The 15,910-nt window shown below is 32.4% G+C and overlaps 1 protein-coding gene across 1 annotated transcript in view; it reads left to right on the forward strand.

Moving 5' to 3' along the window:
• Window positions 1-1,657: 1,657 nt before the first annotated feature.
• The window catches only part of LOC110028836 (serine/threonine-protein phosphatase PP2A-2 catalytic subunit), a 28,338-nt gene continuing 14,085 nt past the window's right edge, over window positions 1,658-15,910 (forward strand). The window contains exons 1-3 of the mRNA XM_020730847.1: window positions 1,658-1,936; window positions 7,508-7,564; window positions 15,703-15,786. Coding sequence (XP_020586506.1) covers window positions 1,844-1,936; window positions 7,508-7,564; window positions 15,703-15,786 — 234 coding nt within the window. The 5' untranslated portion in view covers window positions 1,658-1,843. The remainder of the gene's footprint in view (window positions 1,937-7,507; window positions 7,565-15,702; window positions 15,787-15,910) is intronic.

Raw genomic sequence — 15,910 nt, forward strand, 5'->3', positions numbered from 1 at the left:
AGGGTAATAACATAAGTAACACCACAATAACACAACAATATCATAATAACAATACAACAATACCACAACTATAACACAATCATAATACAACCATAACACAATCATAACACTTCAATAGCACATTTATAACACAACTATAACACAATAAAACAATTATAACACTACAATAACATAATCATAACAAAATGGAAAATCTTCTTTTTATCTATAATAAACAATGTAACATAATACATCGAAGACTTTGCCATACCGCTAGATTCTTCAGTTCCCTTGCGACATTCCATTGTTATGTGCTAACAACAGGAAGGAAAAACCAAAGCTTTGAATCATGGGGATGCCGAACGACACAATGCTCTCACTTATAAACACCACGTCTTTGCGCCGAAGAGGAAGCGAAACCGACTTTGCGTAACGTAGAAAGAAGGCGAAATCGACCTTGCGAAGAGATGTACAGAAGGAAAAACCGTTTAAGAAACCATAGCTATTTCCTTGCACCAAAGAGGAAGTCCAACCGCCGAAGAGGAAGCGACAAAGAATACTCGAAACCACTAAAAACCAAAAATCACAGAAGAAAAAAATGCCGAAATCTGTCGTAAATGTGCTTTTTGTCTGGATCGGCATTTCGTTGGGTTAAATTCGGGCCGGGTTTGTGCGAAAAAACACAAATTTTAAATTTTTTTCTCGGTGGGGCCGATGATTCGGGCTGTGTCACACTAAATGTGAGTTTTTTTTGAATTTTTTCGGCCAATGGGACCCACCTACCAGTTGGCTTCTTCTCATTGGACTCCACATACAGATCTACGTGCGGAGTCCTAATGTAATATTTTTTCCAAAATTAAATCGACATGAACCTAATTTTTTCGTTAACTCTACGATAGTAAGTTTCCTTTAGTTATTATATTCTAATAGATATGCTTTTCAGAAGCACCTTCCTATCATAAAATGTTTTGAACAAGAGTGAAAAAAAAAGATTCGTGATAATGGTGTGAAAAGTAAAGAAAGCAATGAGAAAATTGCTAAAAACAAATCATATGTATACATTAATATCGTAGAGTTCTAACGGTCTAGAAAAAAAATAATTGGATGGATGAAGATCCCTACAAAGAGATCCCGAAAGCTCCTGTCCACACGAGCCAAGTCAATTAGGTTGAAACCGATCAAGCTAAAAAACAAGCAATAATCATTAATCAAAATATCGTAAATTGATATTCGGCGTGATAGATTTCATAAAAATAAAGACGAATAAATAACAAACTAAAAAAAATTAAAATTAAAATTAATAATCAAATTGAACCAATAAAATAAAATTATTATATTTATTATTTTATTTTTATCAAAACAATACACAACACGCGCATGTAATGACTAAATTCATGCAGATTAGTCGGTTAACGAGAGATTTTATATTGAATGATATTTAAAAATATTATCTGAGCCTTTTAAATAATTCAATTATATTATCTGTTTATCGTCCGATCCAGCATCCTTGGCATGCATTTTTCAAAGAATTATGTCCATCCTTGTGGTCATACGTGGCAAAATACAATCACTTTCTTTTGATGTTTGCTGTTCACAGATAACAGCTGTACTTCACCGGCTGGCTATTGAGGCAGATTATTTCTGGCACATTTTTCTCTTTTTTTTCTTCTGCATTTCTTATTGTTGCTCCATTTGCTTGCTCTTCCGCCACTGGCCCTTCGTTTCTCCTCCAAATTGCCGAACTCGACCGAAGCTAACCAGGGGAGACAGAGAGAGAGACAGAGAGAGAGAGACAGAGTTGGAGGTCTAGGGCTACACACTTGTTCCGGTATAGAGTTATCGATTGTGGCTGCTGGAGAAGAAGATGAGCGTGAATCCGGTGCAGGCGAGTTCTCATGGGAACCTGGACGAGCAAATTACGCAGCTTATGCAGTGCAAGCCGCTTACGGAACAAGAGGTTCTATTCGACTCGATCTTTTTAGATTTGTAATCGATCTCGACTTGCTTGCCCTCGTTTTTTTTATTCTGCTTTTTGATCCTTGCTGCGATGGTGAATTGCTGCGGGGTTGACGGATCGGGTGATATTCTAGACTTTTGGAGGCGGCTGGAGTTTTTCACTGTTGTTCCGTTGGAGTTTTGGGTTTCGGTGAGTTAAGATTTTTTATTTGGGCGTTCGGCCGGATGGAGACACGGTCTTTTGCCGCTTGAAGAGGTTTTTTTTTGAAGTTTTTCTAGATCTGCGAGAAAATTTTGAATTGTATTCGGTGCGCTGCAAATTGGAAGTAGAATAATCTGATCCGAAGGCGTAGTGATGGGTCATCGGACGAAGTTTGTTTAAACTGGCCAATGCAACATTTTGATTCGGATGTGGCTGAGGATACACGAGTTTGATGGACAAAGACTCCTCCGTAACGTTTGTAGGCTCAGTTGAATTTCATTTGTTAGGGGAAAAAAAGAACGGCTTCGTTTATAATCTTCTTTGTGGCATTTGAAATTACACATAAGTTCCATAAGGAAGTATGTTACGGCTGAGAATTGATAATCGAGGGTATCCCTTATAAAATCTATTGAGTTTCATTTTACAACTTTAGTTATTTTCTTCGAAGCCCCATAAAATATAAAACAGCTCCAAGCAGAGTTTCATTTGATGACCGTTCAGTGCTCTTTTTCCTCTTCTATTCTATCAAGCAAAACAATTTTTGTGATACGATTATAACTATTGTGGCTTTCACACGAGGTTTAGACGCATAATGGTAATACTAGTATTTTTGTTGAGCGGATACTCTGTAATATTATTTCACTATTGATTTTGTATTAACTCCAAAAGATATGCATAATGGTAACGTTTAGATGGACGAGTCATCTATTGAGATTTAGAAAATTATAGGAGTTGATAGAATTATTTGATTGATATAATGTTTTTTTTGTGGCATCTTAGGAGACCGGGATTATGCCATATGATTTGGAACGAAGCATTTTGGTAAAATGTTTATCACAAGTAAGATATGTTTAGTATTGAAATAATTATAGGGAATCAATATGAGCCATCAATGTTATTATTTCGAGAGTCTAATGAACAAGTAAAATTACCACATTTGTTATGAAGATTTAACTTAGCTATGTGTCAGGATGATTCACTATTAAGACAATTTTTGTTTTGGGCAATTATTGAAAAGTATGGAGAACATTTCTAGTGTATTTTTTTTTAAAAGTTTTGGAAGACATGATTAGGTAACATGTGAACCTATTGAGCGGCATCAGGAAAAAAAATTATGTGTTGAAGGTATGCATGTACACTCTCAATCAAACTAGGATTATTTCTAGGATTGTCAGTAATTTAACTTTTTTTAATTGGCTATGAAGGTACTTATAAAGGATATTCGAAGTGGGTCATCTTGTTTATGTTATTTCAAACGATTGTGTTTGAATAAGTGACTTCTACTGAGATAATGTTAAAGCTTGAACAATTGAGAGCATTTGCAAAGAAATGGTGACGTTGGATTGGTAGAACATAGATTGAGTATATGTTATGTTGTTTTAGTGGTTTGAAATTGATAATTACTTGCCTTTTTTTTTGGAAGATGATGTAGAGCTGAAGTGTGCTAAGTGTTCTGGTTCAATTATTACAAAAAGAGTGTATGGATGGGGATATACGTCGTAGAATGAAGAATAGTGGTTACTTTTGGGAAGTGTTTTAGGAGTTTATGAGATGGGGTATCACATAGGATTTATAAATTGAAATAAGACGAGCTAATTTTATGAATTTGAGTGTTGTGCTATAAATAAATAATAGATAAACAAGTAATGTGATGTGAATGTAAATGTTAAGATGTATTTGTGGTAAAATAACTCATCATAGATTAAGAAGGGAATGTATTAAGGTGATGGTGGGTGTAAAATTTATTAGGGCAAGAGTGGTGGATTGACTTAAATGGTTTGAGCATGTTTAAAAAAGGGTTGAATGTGCACTATAAGATGGATTGATAAGGAAATAGATGGATCAAAGGCTTCATGAATAAAGTTTGTGCAAAACTATGTGTTCAATCACTTCAAAATAAATTTGCTACTATATTTAACATTTAACATAAATTAATAGAGGTCTATGATGCACAAACACAAACATTGTTGTACATGCATGACACGACCTATAGATGAGACAACCTTTTTTCAAAATAAACAACATATTTGTATATCTATTGGTAATTAAATAGCCTTAAAAATTAATCAGGGCAAAATTAAAATAAATTTTTCTATAATGCTCAATTTCTGATATTACAAGTATTAAAAATATATGATAAAAGTCCTAATGTTTTCTTAAAAAAAAAGAAAACACCAACGAGTAATATGGAGAAGTGTTTTGGTTCTATTTTTACAAAAGGAGTGTGTGGAATGGGATATAAGTTGTAGAATGAAGAAAAGTGGTTACTATTGAGAAGTGTTTTAGGAGTTTATGAATTGGGGTATCACGAAGGGTTAGAAGTAAATTTATAAATTGCAACAAGACAAACTAAATATATGAAGTTGAGTGTTGAGCTATAAAGAAATCATAGGTAAGCGAGTAATGGGGTAGGAATGTAAATGTTAAGATGTGATTGTGGTAAAATAACAAGTTTAGATTGAGAAGTGAATGTATTAAGGTGATGGTGGGTGTAAAATTTATTAGGGCAAGAGTGGAGAATTGACTTAAATGATTTAAGCATGGATTAAAGAGGGTAGAATGTGCGCTTTAAGATGGATTGATAAGGAAATGTATGGATCAAAGGCTTCATGGATAAAGGTAGTGCAAAAATATGTTTTCAATCACTTCAAATCAAAGTTACTACTACATTTAATATTTAACATAAATGAATGGAGGTCTATGGTGCACAAGCGCAGACATTGTTGTGCATGCATGACACCACATATAGATGAGACAACCTTTTTTAAAAATACAATATGCGTAAGTATGTTAGAAACAACAAATTTGTATATCTGTTGGTAATTAAATAGCCTCAAAAATTAGTTAGGGTAAAGTTATAATAAATTGTCGGATAATGACTGAATTTTTTATATTATAAGTATTAAAAATAGTTGATAAAAGTCCTAAAATCATTTTTAAAAAAGAAATTGCCGACGCAAGAGGTATTACCCTTTGCCTTTTAAAAAGAAAAGGGATAATTTGAATTTTATAAAAAAAGTTTTTACAGTCAAGGTGTCCAATATTTGTATCTAAATATTTTTTTTAGTCTCCCCCTTCTCTCGCTTTCTCTTCCTAAATGGAGAGCTGTGTTGGGTGCATTTTCTTGTTCAAGAATTGTCAAAGCTCCATCCCTTATTTTTTGAGCATTGAATCTCTTATGGAGCGAGTATTTTTACAAAGCCATTACAAATAGTTAGGATAGTTTTAATGGCAATGATTATTATTTTCTCCTGGGCTTTAGCTACGATTGTTAAATGGTTTTCCTAGCCCATCTAAGTTTATTTAATTAGGCCCTTTTAGGACTATTTAAAATATGAAGTTTTTCTCTTATTAAAATTTAAGTTTGCTATTAGTTTTTAATTGAGTCAAAATCAACTTGAACCTATTTGAGTTAAAGCTAGGGTAAGAGTGTTCAACTTAAAATTCATTTGGAATTGTTTTCAAGTTTATGATGGTATGACAAAAATTTGATTCAAACCAATCAGAAACTAATAGTGATGTATATATTTGATAAATAGTATATGCGGGTGGTTAGGTTTTTGATCAGTTAGAGCTTAGTTATCATTTGAAGAGGTCAGAGGTCCATACCATAATCCAATATAATTTTTATTTTAATTTCAAGATGCTTCCATTGCTGGAGCTTTTGTAATATATAAATGTTCTCATGGGATGAACTTAAAGTGTTTAGCCCATTTAAGTGCATACAAATTAGTGCTATTGGAGGTTTGTTCTGATGATGGCTTGAATAATAGCATGGTCAAGTTCTTTTAAACTTGTACATGTTGGAGTCGTTAAAGTGCTAGTTGATTTGGTTTAGAAAGAAAATGATAAGATTGATTTTGTAGGATAACTTTTGAATTAGAAGCTAGTTTGAACATTAAATTTGATCACTAGTTTTTGTGGGTGCTAAAGTACTAATCTTCGGTAATGTTTGGTCCAAAGTTTAGTGGATGCACAATTTAGTCCCTTTTTAAATAATGGAATATTTAAATAATTATTCACTAAATCACATTATCCTTCCTAGGAAGTGGTTATGAGAGTGAATAGTTAAAATAAGTTTTAATTTTGAATTTTTGTTGTTTTCCAGTAATTAGATGTTTGAGCAGAATGATATTAAAAACAATTAATGTCTTCAGACCATTATAAATTTTAGCCCAGATTTTCTTTTGTTATCAAATAATCATAAAAAAATTTGTTAGGAAAAAAAATTGATTTATTTAAGAATATTGTAAACGGATACAATTTGATTTTATTTTGAAATTTAAAGAGGATTTGATTTTGGCATAGAAGGTTCAGATTCACTAGGATTTACAACTATTCATGCTATTAACGGGATTTATTTGTTTTACTTAGTAGATAAATTGAAGATGGTGTGAAAAAACGGTGTTGGATGTGGTTTAGAATATAGTAATGGATACGACATGGATGTACGATGGTACTTCAATTTGCCTTATCAAATAATCATAAAAAAAATGGATTAGGAAAATTGATATATTTAAGAAGATTGTGAATGAATACAAAAGAGGAATTGGTTTAGGCGTAGAATGTTTAGATTGATCAAAATTTACAATTAATAATGCTTTTAACGGGATTTATTTGTTGTACTTCATATTTCATAGATAAACTGAAGAAGTTTCGAAAAAAAAGTGATGTTGGATATGGTTTAGAAAAATAGTAATGAATTTAACATGGTTGTAATATTTTATCATTTAATTTGCCTTATCAAATAATCATAAAAAATGGGTTAGGAAAACTGATATATTTAAGAAGATTGTAAACGGATACAATTTGATTTTATTTTGAAATATAAAGAGGTTTTGGTTTAGGCATAGAAATTTTAGATTGATTAAGATTTACAACTAATAATGTTCTTAACGGTATTTATTTGTTGTACTTCTAGATAAATTGAAGAATTTTTGCAAAAAATGATGTTAGATATGGTTTAGAAAGAATAGTATTGGATTTAACATGGATGCATTATTGCATCCTTTATTTAGACTTTTGGAGAATTTCTGGAATACTTTTTAGAGTACCATACCCATGTGAGTTTATGGGCAATTTCTGGAAAACACATCATAGTACGTGGCCTTTTAGAGTGAATTTACTTTACAATTTATTGCCATTGCCTGGAAAAGATTCTTTCTATTAATAGTTAGCTGAAAATCCATTGATTATAAGAGCTATGCATAAAGATAGGTATGGGTACTTTATGGGCGGCATTTTTCTTGTTTATTTTAGAGTTATTAAGTAGATTTGTGGTCGTATTATTTTTTTTATCATAAATCATGTTTTTCGAAGAATTAATACTCACTATTATTTCCTTTTTTTTCATTGTAAATTTCTTGGCAGGTGAGAGTCCTATGTGACAAAGCAAAGGAGATTTTAATGGAAGAAAGCAATGTGCAGGTAAGGTTATGTTCATCATATTACCAATTATTGGCTGCTTCTTGGTCTTATTATGTGATAAAAAAACAATATTTTTTATTTTCATAAAGTTTGGTTTGCTGTTTTTATGTTTTATGACTGCAGTTTCATTCTCTGATTTGTTGGTACCTATAGAATTCATTTTTCTATAATACTTGTGATGTTACGGAAGTGACATGCTTGTGAAATGAAAGGTGAATTTTGTGTAAAGGTTTGATTCGCAGAAATATTTTCCTTAATTCCTTCTGTTGCATTCCTTTGAGCTGTATAAAATATATTTGATTTGTTTGTTCTGTAAATTTTCTTGCCTTGGTTTTGCACAAGTTTGATGACGGCAGCTATTCATAATTATTTGAATCAGTTGTCAGTTGTTGCATAAAAATGGTTTTGGGATGCTTGAAAATTTCCTTATAAATTTATTGTTATATTTTTGAAGATTTACCATTTTTGACCTTCACCTGTTTATTCACATTTCTTCATGCATCTTTATGGTCGATTTGTATTCAATCTGGCTATATTGAGAATCTACCAGCTTTACCTTTTCTCTTGAGAATGCAGAACCATTCATTCCATACACATGGCTAATATTTAATAACGATGATGGAAAAAATGGAATTTAATGATTTGAGTGTACTGTTTGAAATATGTGAAACATGTATTGGAGTTTGTAACATCTTAACCAGAAGAATCGCTGGAGTCACCACTGTAATGTAACCTGGCAAATGAAAATTTGTGTAAAGGTTGCATTTGCAGAATTATTTTCCTTACTGCTGTAGCTTTCCTTTGAGCTTCATAAAATATAATTCATATATTCATCCTGTAAATTTTCTTCCCCTGATTCTGCACAAGTTTAATGACACGGCTATAAATAATTCTTTGAATCATTTGTTACTTGTTACCTAAAAATGGTTTTTGTATGCTTGCAATTTTCTTTATAAATTTATTGTTTTGTTTTTGAAGATTTACCATTTTTTACCTTCTCTTGTTTCTTCACATTTCTTCATGCATCTATATGGTCGACAGCTATATTGCGAATTGGCCAGCATTAGCTTTTCTTTAGAGAATGCAGCACCATTTATTCATCATTGCATTTCATTCCATACGCATGACTACTATTTAATAACGATGATGGAAAAATTGGAATTTAATGATTTGAATGTACTGTTTGAAATCTGTAAAACATGTGTTGGAGCTTGAGATCTTAACCAGACAAGAATCTCTAGAATCACCCCTGTAATGTAATATCTGGTAAATGATTATTGTTTTGTCCAACAATAACATCAATGAAAAATTAAGCTGATTTCAAATTTTGTATGATTAAATGTAGCAGAAATCTAAAATTATGTACTTTTCAGGAGCATAGAAAGTGAAAAGTAAGATTAGATTTCGGGTAGGGCTTTAATTGAGCTGAGTCAAGCAGAGTATGTTCTTGATTGGACTTGTCTTGGCTATATTATAAGCTGTTCGTGTTTGGCTTAACCGCGAGCCAATCTTTCACATATATGTTCATACTTGATTAAATTTTTTAAAATCATACTTGTCTTGTATTTGATTTGTTTATGTTAATTAAATGAGTACTTTAACGGGTTAATAAATAAGCTAAAATTTGAATGTGTACTTAGCTTTTCATATAAAGTTATTAACAAATGATTTTATAAATCTAAAATAAATTTTGAAATGCCATCAAACTAGTTTACTCCAATTACATTAGATCATAATAACCTACAACTAGGCTTGCTCGCAATAAAATAGTTATAAATAAATACTAACAGACTATTACATTGAAGTAAAGAAATAAGAAGCAATTGTAATAAATTTTAAGGCATATTGATATTAAATTATGATATTTGAATATTAAATATGTAATCAAGTAGGTTTTAGGTAATCAAATTTTATTTAAATAATATATCATATATGATACATTCTATTATCTAGATTATTATTGAGCATTTAACAAGTTGCCAGTTTAATAATAAACCTATTTGTTCGTGAACATAAATAAAAGATTCGGATTGTGCTTTAGTTTAGTTCATTTAAACATCAAGCTTTTAAAAAATGTTCGCACTTGTTTATTTACTAATTTGAACAAACTTTATTGAGTATTTAATTTGAGTTTGAGTTGTTCATTGAGTGCATTGGTTCATTTACAACCCAATTTGGGGGCCGTTTGGTTGCTTGCAAAATGGGTGTTCTTCATTCCAAATGCAAGGGTATTTGAAATTTGAGTGCTTGAGAAACATAGATTCGAGTTTTTGTGTATTTCAAATTCACCAAATTTATTCGAGTTTTAAATGCTACCATCAATAATCACCATTTGGCTGCTACCACTGGTTTGTAGCTGACAGTCGCTGCCACCGCCATCACCCGTTCCCTTTGGCAAACTCCTGGCTGCCCGTCCTAGCCGCAGCTTGCCTTTTGCAATTGCCATTTTTGGCCACCAACACCGATCCCACTTGCTAGTCACCACCTTTTGGTTTTATAATGGGTTTCATTTTACCTTAAATCAAACATAAAAAATAATCTTCTACATTTATTCTATATCTAAACGAACAACTTAAATATTTCAAATACAATATATTTTAGGGGTTTTTACATACATAACACACAAAACATTGCTATTTATGTATTTCACATCCCAAACTCTAATATTATGAAATTTACACTTCTGTTAACTCTTTCGTCTCCATCCTTATCTGACGAGACCTCCAAACCTCCCATCCAGTCTTCATCGGAGACGAAGCATGAGAGGTCGCGAACTCCAAGGGATTGTGAAACTCTAGGTCTTCACATATGTCTTATACCTTGCATTGTACTTGTTTGGTATCACATTCATAGCTTCATTAATGGTCTTGAGGTTTTCACTTTCGTTATTGGCGATGGTAATGTTGGGCCGGAGTTTGTTTTGTAACTTCTCCCTTAGGTGGCGGCAAGTTTCATCGGCGATCCAAGTTACTAAGTCGTCAAGATGGAAAGAAACGACATTTGTGAGGTTAGGCTGTGGTGTTTTCAGCGAGGTTGCGGCCGTCAATGTAGTCGTGGCCGAGAGCAGGGAGGAACTTGGAAGTAGCACCGACAATGGTGAGGGTGTTTCTTGTTAGCTGCTTGCTGGTAGGCTTCCAGCATCTTCGATTTCTCTTCCCCGGCTGGAAATGCGTCAACGCACATCTCCTGTTGAAGGAATGTAGTTTGATTTCATAGTTGGAAGAAGAAAGTGGTGAATGAAGAATTAGCCCATTTAATTATTATAAGAATCAGCTGAAATCGTCGTCAGCATTTCAACAGAGAAAGATTGGAACTTGGTTTGCGTGCAAAATTGGGAACTAAATAGGACTAGTGTTGGGTAGGAGCGTGGCATAAGGAGAAAGAAGGGAGTTTTGGAGGTCTTTGTTCGCTGGTTCTAGTGATTTTCGCAACTCCGACAACTTCACGTGGAATTTAGGAGAAAGATGGGAGTTTCGGGGGTGTTTGTATGCCAGTTTTACGGGATGAAGTTGCACATGGAAGAGTTGACGAAAATTAGAATTTCATAATATTAGAGTTTGTGGTTTGAGAAACGTAAATAGCAATGTTTTGGTATTATGTATATAAAAACTTTTACATTTTAACTACACTGAATCTTTTTACTCTTCATTTTTTTCTTAAGCCAAACAAATGACCTATTTATGAGTTTAGTTATCTTTTTTTTATTTGGTTTATGTTGACATATGCCTGGGATGATGATCCTATTAAAAACGGATTGTGTTCTCCAGTACTTTGAATACCTCTTTTCATTTTGTCTACAATTGCAAGTAGAGTTTCAATTCAACGCTTGGGTTTTTTCAAACAGTTGTATTGGTACATGAGGTCTTTCATTCAACTTTATTTGGAAGTTCTGAAATTCACTGATCTTCTGCTTTGTGTGGAATTTCCATTGAATTCCTCCTGTGAAATCGTCTCCGAAGTTCTTATGCGTCTTACCTTATGAACTTATTGTATTGCATTGTAGCTGGCAGTTTTTATATGTAATATTTCCTGCAGCAGCGCGCCCAATTGACAGTTTGTGCATATGAGCATGCCTTCTCTGTTCTGCAGTAATTATCATTGCTGTGGGATTCAAACGTTCCTTAGAATTCTGATTTTGGCACTATTACAGGCACTGAAATTGGGAAACTGAGAATTGCTTGAATTTGAAAAAAAAAGGGATTTTATTGAACTGAGATTGCGAAATAGACTGGATTAAAAATTGTAAGTTTTGGCAAGCTATTGGAGGAATTACATATTTTTGATCCTTGGTAGGATATAAATAGGAACTTATGGCATGTAAACATCGTTGAATATTGAATACTTGAATAAGATTTATTTATTTTTTTCCTCTCAAGTCTTGTGTATGCTGTTTGATGTGTTTTTCTGCTGTATATGTTTTGATAACTTATAGATGACAATTTTTCTCTTACCAACATTTGGCTTACATCAAATGATGACTTTTTTATTTATTTTCTATTGAATATTTTAGTAATTGTTGTGTATGCATGTTTATGATTTTGCCAAGTTTGATAATATGTTTATTTATGTTTTTATTATAAAATTTTATATTCTTAGATTTCCGTAAAATTTTCAGATTTTGACATTTGTTAGACGTCTAATTAATCATATTTTTCTTATTTTGTATCTATGTTTACTTTTTTTTTTAAAAATTAACCTATTCTTATGATTTTTTTTGCTTCATCTGATATATGTTTTCATTTGTGTTTCTTTGGGGTTTGCCGTACCACAAGTTGTTTTTGATAATATATTTTTTAATGCTTTGTCCATTTTTATGTTTTTTTAGTTTTTTTTCTTTTGCATCAATAATGTTTAGTCTTTCCTTGGAACTGTTTTGTTTATTTGTGTTTTTCATAATTTTATTAAGAAAATGTGTTGTGTTGTGCATTGCTGGACGGGTGGCATTCATTGTGAGTTTTTTTTTTTTTTTCCTTTATTACTGTATTACATTATCAATGCCAATTGGTATCTAATGTTATATAGTTGAGCTTATTACTAACTTCCTTTTTTTTAATTCTCATTATCGTTTTGCAATGCACCAGCTATTTGTGATAATGCTAACGATGAGTTAACTGTCATTAAAAGGCCAAGATGGAACTGTTTTTATTAATTATGAAAGTTTTTAATTTGCAACATGTAGGTATATCTGCTGGTTGTTATATTGTATTTAACTTGACTTCAATTGTTTTTCGCACTTGCTGAAAGCTGTCAAACATGTAAACCAATTTAGAGCATCTTGTCACAGACAAAAAAGCGGCTAGGTGTAGGGCCGAAGAACAGTATTTAAGTCCTGGGCTGCCCACCTCTCTTAAAAGCTCTTTTGGAAGATGACAAGTGATAGTAGAGCAGATTATTGTCTGCCAGGTGTGTGAACTCTCCACGGTATAGTGAGATCCTCGGAGGAGCCTATCCGTGACTAGGGCGTCACGCAATTGGGTGGAGGAGAATGTCACGAATAAAAAATCCCACATTGACTAGGTGTAGGGCCGAAGAGCAGTGTTTAAGTCCAGGGCTGCCCACCTCTCTTAAGAGCTCTTTTGGGAGGTGACAATCTGCTAAGCATTGTGTTGGTTCAATTCTTCTGGTGGCATTTGTGGTTTCATTATTTCTGTCACTTACCCACATGTCTCAAGCGAGGGTTTCCATGTAAAATTACAAAATTTTCCACTTAGAATAGGTTAATTTTTTTTTGCTACAAAAGATACTATCCTCATCCTCGATAATTTTGGCAAATGAAGTTGATCTTCAACCCAAGCATACTATCACTTTGATTTTTATTTTGGCTATGGATATGCATTTCAACATGTTCTAAGTTGATGCTAAGGGCTTCGCTCTACCTCAAGATGTTTTTAATTGTGAATGCTTTGTCCATTTTTATCCTTTTTAATTGTAGTCCTTACTTTTTTTTTCTTTTGTATCAATAATGTTTCATCTTTCTTGGAAACTCTTTTCTTTATTTGCGTTTTTCATAATTTTATTAAGAATATGTATCGCGTTGTGGGTCGCTGGTTGAGAGGCATCAATTGTGAGTTTTATTTGTTTTCTTTATTACTGTATTACATTAGCAATGCCAACTGGTAACCAGTGTTATATAGTTGAGCTTATTACTGACTTTTTTTTATTCTCTTTATTATTTTCTTTTTTTTGCAATGCAACCCAATTAGTTGTGATAATACTATTGATGAGTTACCTGCCCTGCCATAAAAAAGACCAAGATGGAACTGTTTTTATTGATTTTGAAAGCTTTAAATATGCAAAATGTTGGGATATATTCTGTTTTTTATATTGCATTGAACTTGACTTCAATTGTTTTTAGCACTCATTGAAATTTGTGAAACATGTAAACTAATGTAGAATATCTGCGAAGCATTGCGTAGGTTCAATTCAATCCTTCTGGTGGCATTTGCGGTTTCATTTTTTAATTATTTTTACTCGCCAACATGTCTCAAGCGAGGGTTTCAAAGTAAACTTACAAAATCTTCCATATAGGATGGGTTAATTTATTTTTGCTGCAGGAGACACTATCTTCATCCTAAAAAATTTTTGGTTTTTTTAATCTTTTCTTTTGTTTAAATTGGAAAGGAAGTTGATTTTAAACCCAATCATACTATCGGTTTGGTTTTGATTTTGGCTATTTATATGCATTTCATCTTGTTCTAAGTTGCCCTATGGATGTTTGGTTGTTTCTTGTTTGAGTATGTAACTGAAGCAACCTTTGATTGGAAGTACCATATTACTATAGTTGAAAAGGAACTTAATTGTTCATATATGAATGTAATTGTTCATGTTTGAATTACTGACTTGATGTAGTGCATATTATTACCGATGCACGTCTTCTAATTTGAGTATGAAACTGAAGCAATCTTTGATTGAAAGTACCATATTACTGAAAAAAACCTTGCAGTTGTATTACAATTATGATGTAGTTGTGATGCAGATTGCATATTTTAATATATTTATGTTTGTTGTAGGTCATCTGACTAACTTGAAATCGGAATTAGGCTTTCCTATTTCTTTTATTTGAATGGCTCTTCATCCTTTCCAAGACTATAGTTTTTCATAGGGAACTTCAGGAACACGTTGGTACTCTGTTTTCTTGGATGCGTCTTTTTGATGGATCATTATTCTTTGATCCCTTGCCATATGCTTTGGGATAGAGTGCAGCATAGCTGATTCTTCCAAAAGTTATTTTGATTTGAAGGAGAAGGCTTCGCTTTGCTTTGCATGCTATATTTCTGGTTTCGAATTTGAACATGTTAAATTGAAGCATGTAGAAGTTGTTTTAGAATAATGATTCATTCCTTAAGTAGCCTACTCTTATGATGGGATTTTTTTTTTATTTTAATTTTCGTGTTTGTAGTTGATTAGATTGAATGCCAGTCTATAGGCTTCTGCTATAGATATGAGAATCAAGAGAATGCTCATCACTTATTGATTTAAAACCTTTTGTTTTGTTCCTTCACAATTGTTTCACGTTCTATTGCTGAATTTTGAAAATAACACTGTCAATTCTAAGATTTTGTCTTCAACGAGAAGTTAGCATTGATTACTAATCTTTAAATTTTTTTTTTATTGTGTAATCATATTTGGATTGTGCAAAGTTCTCCTAACGGAGAGTTTGCATGTCATTCTGTTTTGAAAATTTTTAGTTTTTGTTATACTTTCATTGTGAAAGTGATAATGTACTGCAAAATGTTTTTACAGGTCTGTTAATTTTTTTTATGTTACCAACTCCTTTGTTGAAAAGTTGATATTTTTGTGGTAGGACTGTTGGATTAGTATCTATTGAAGATAAATTAGCGCCTAACTGATTTTTGTGCATGTACAATGAATGGTATAAGATGCACCAATAAGAAGGGTAGCTTAAATCATTGTAGAAAAATTATGAAGAAAGGTAAATGATAACATGAATTGAAGCTGTGCTACAAGAGTAAAATAGCTTTAATACCCCATGCATCAATAAATAGAAATAAATGGAGACTTATAGTTCATAAAACTGATCCCAAATGGTTGGGATAAGGCAAATGATGATGAGTTAATGTGGTTTGTGCTTTTCTATGAATGTCTTTGGAGTACTGATATTCAATCTCCATTGGCAGCCTGTGAAAAGCCCTGTGACAATTTGTGGTGACATTCATGGACAGTTTCATGATCTAGCGGAATTGTTTCGTATTGGTGGAAAGGTATCTCTTTTACATGATAAAATTATAGTTATGCTTTCAATTTGTACTTGATTGTGTTTCAGAGCATTTATTTTTTTGACAAGTTTCATTTAAAAATATATGGAGCTAGGGATCTCTAGTAATA

The sequence above is a fragment of the Phalaenopsis equestris genome, unplaced genomic scaffold, assembly GCF_001263595.1.
Source record: "Phalaenopsis equestris unplaced genomic scaffold, ASM126359v1 Scaffold000533, whole genome shotgun sequence".
Lineage (NCBI taxonomy): Eukaryota > Viridiplantae > Streptophyta > Magnoliopsida > Asparagales > Orchidaceae > Phalaenopsis > Phalaenopsis equestris.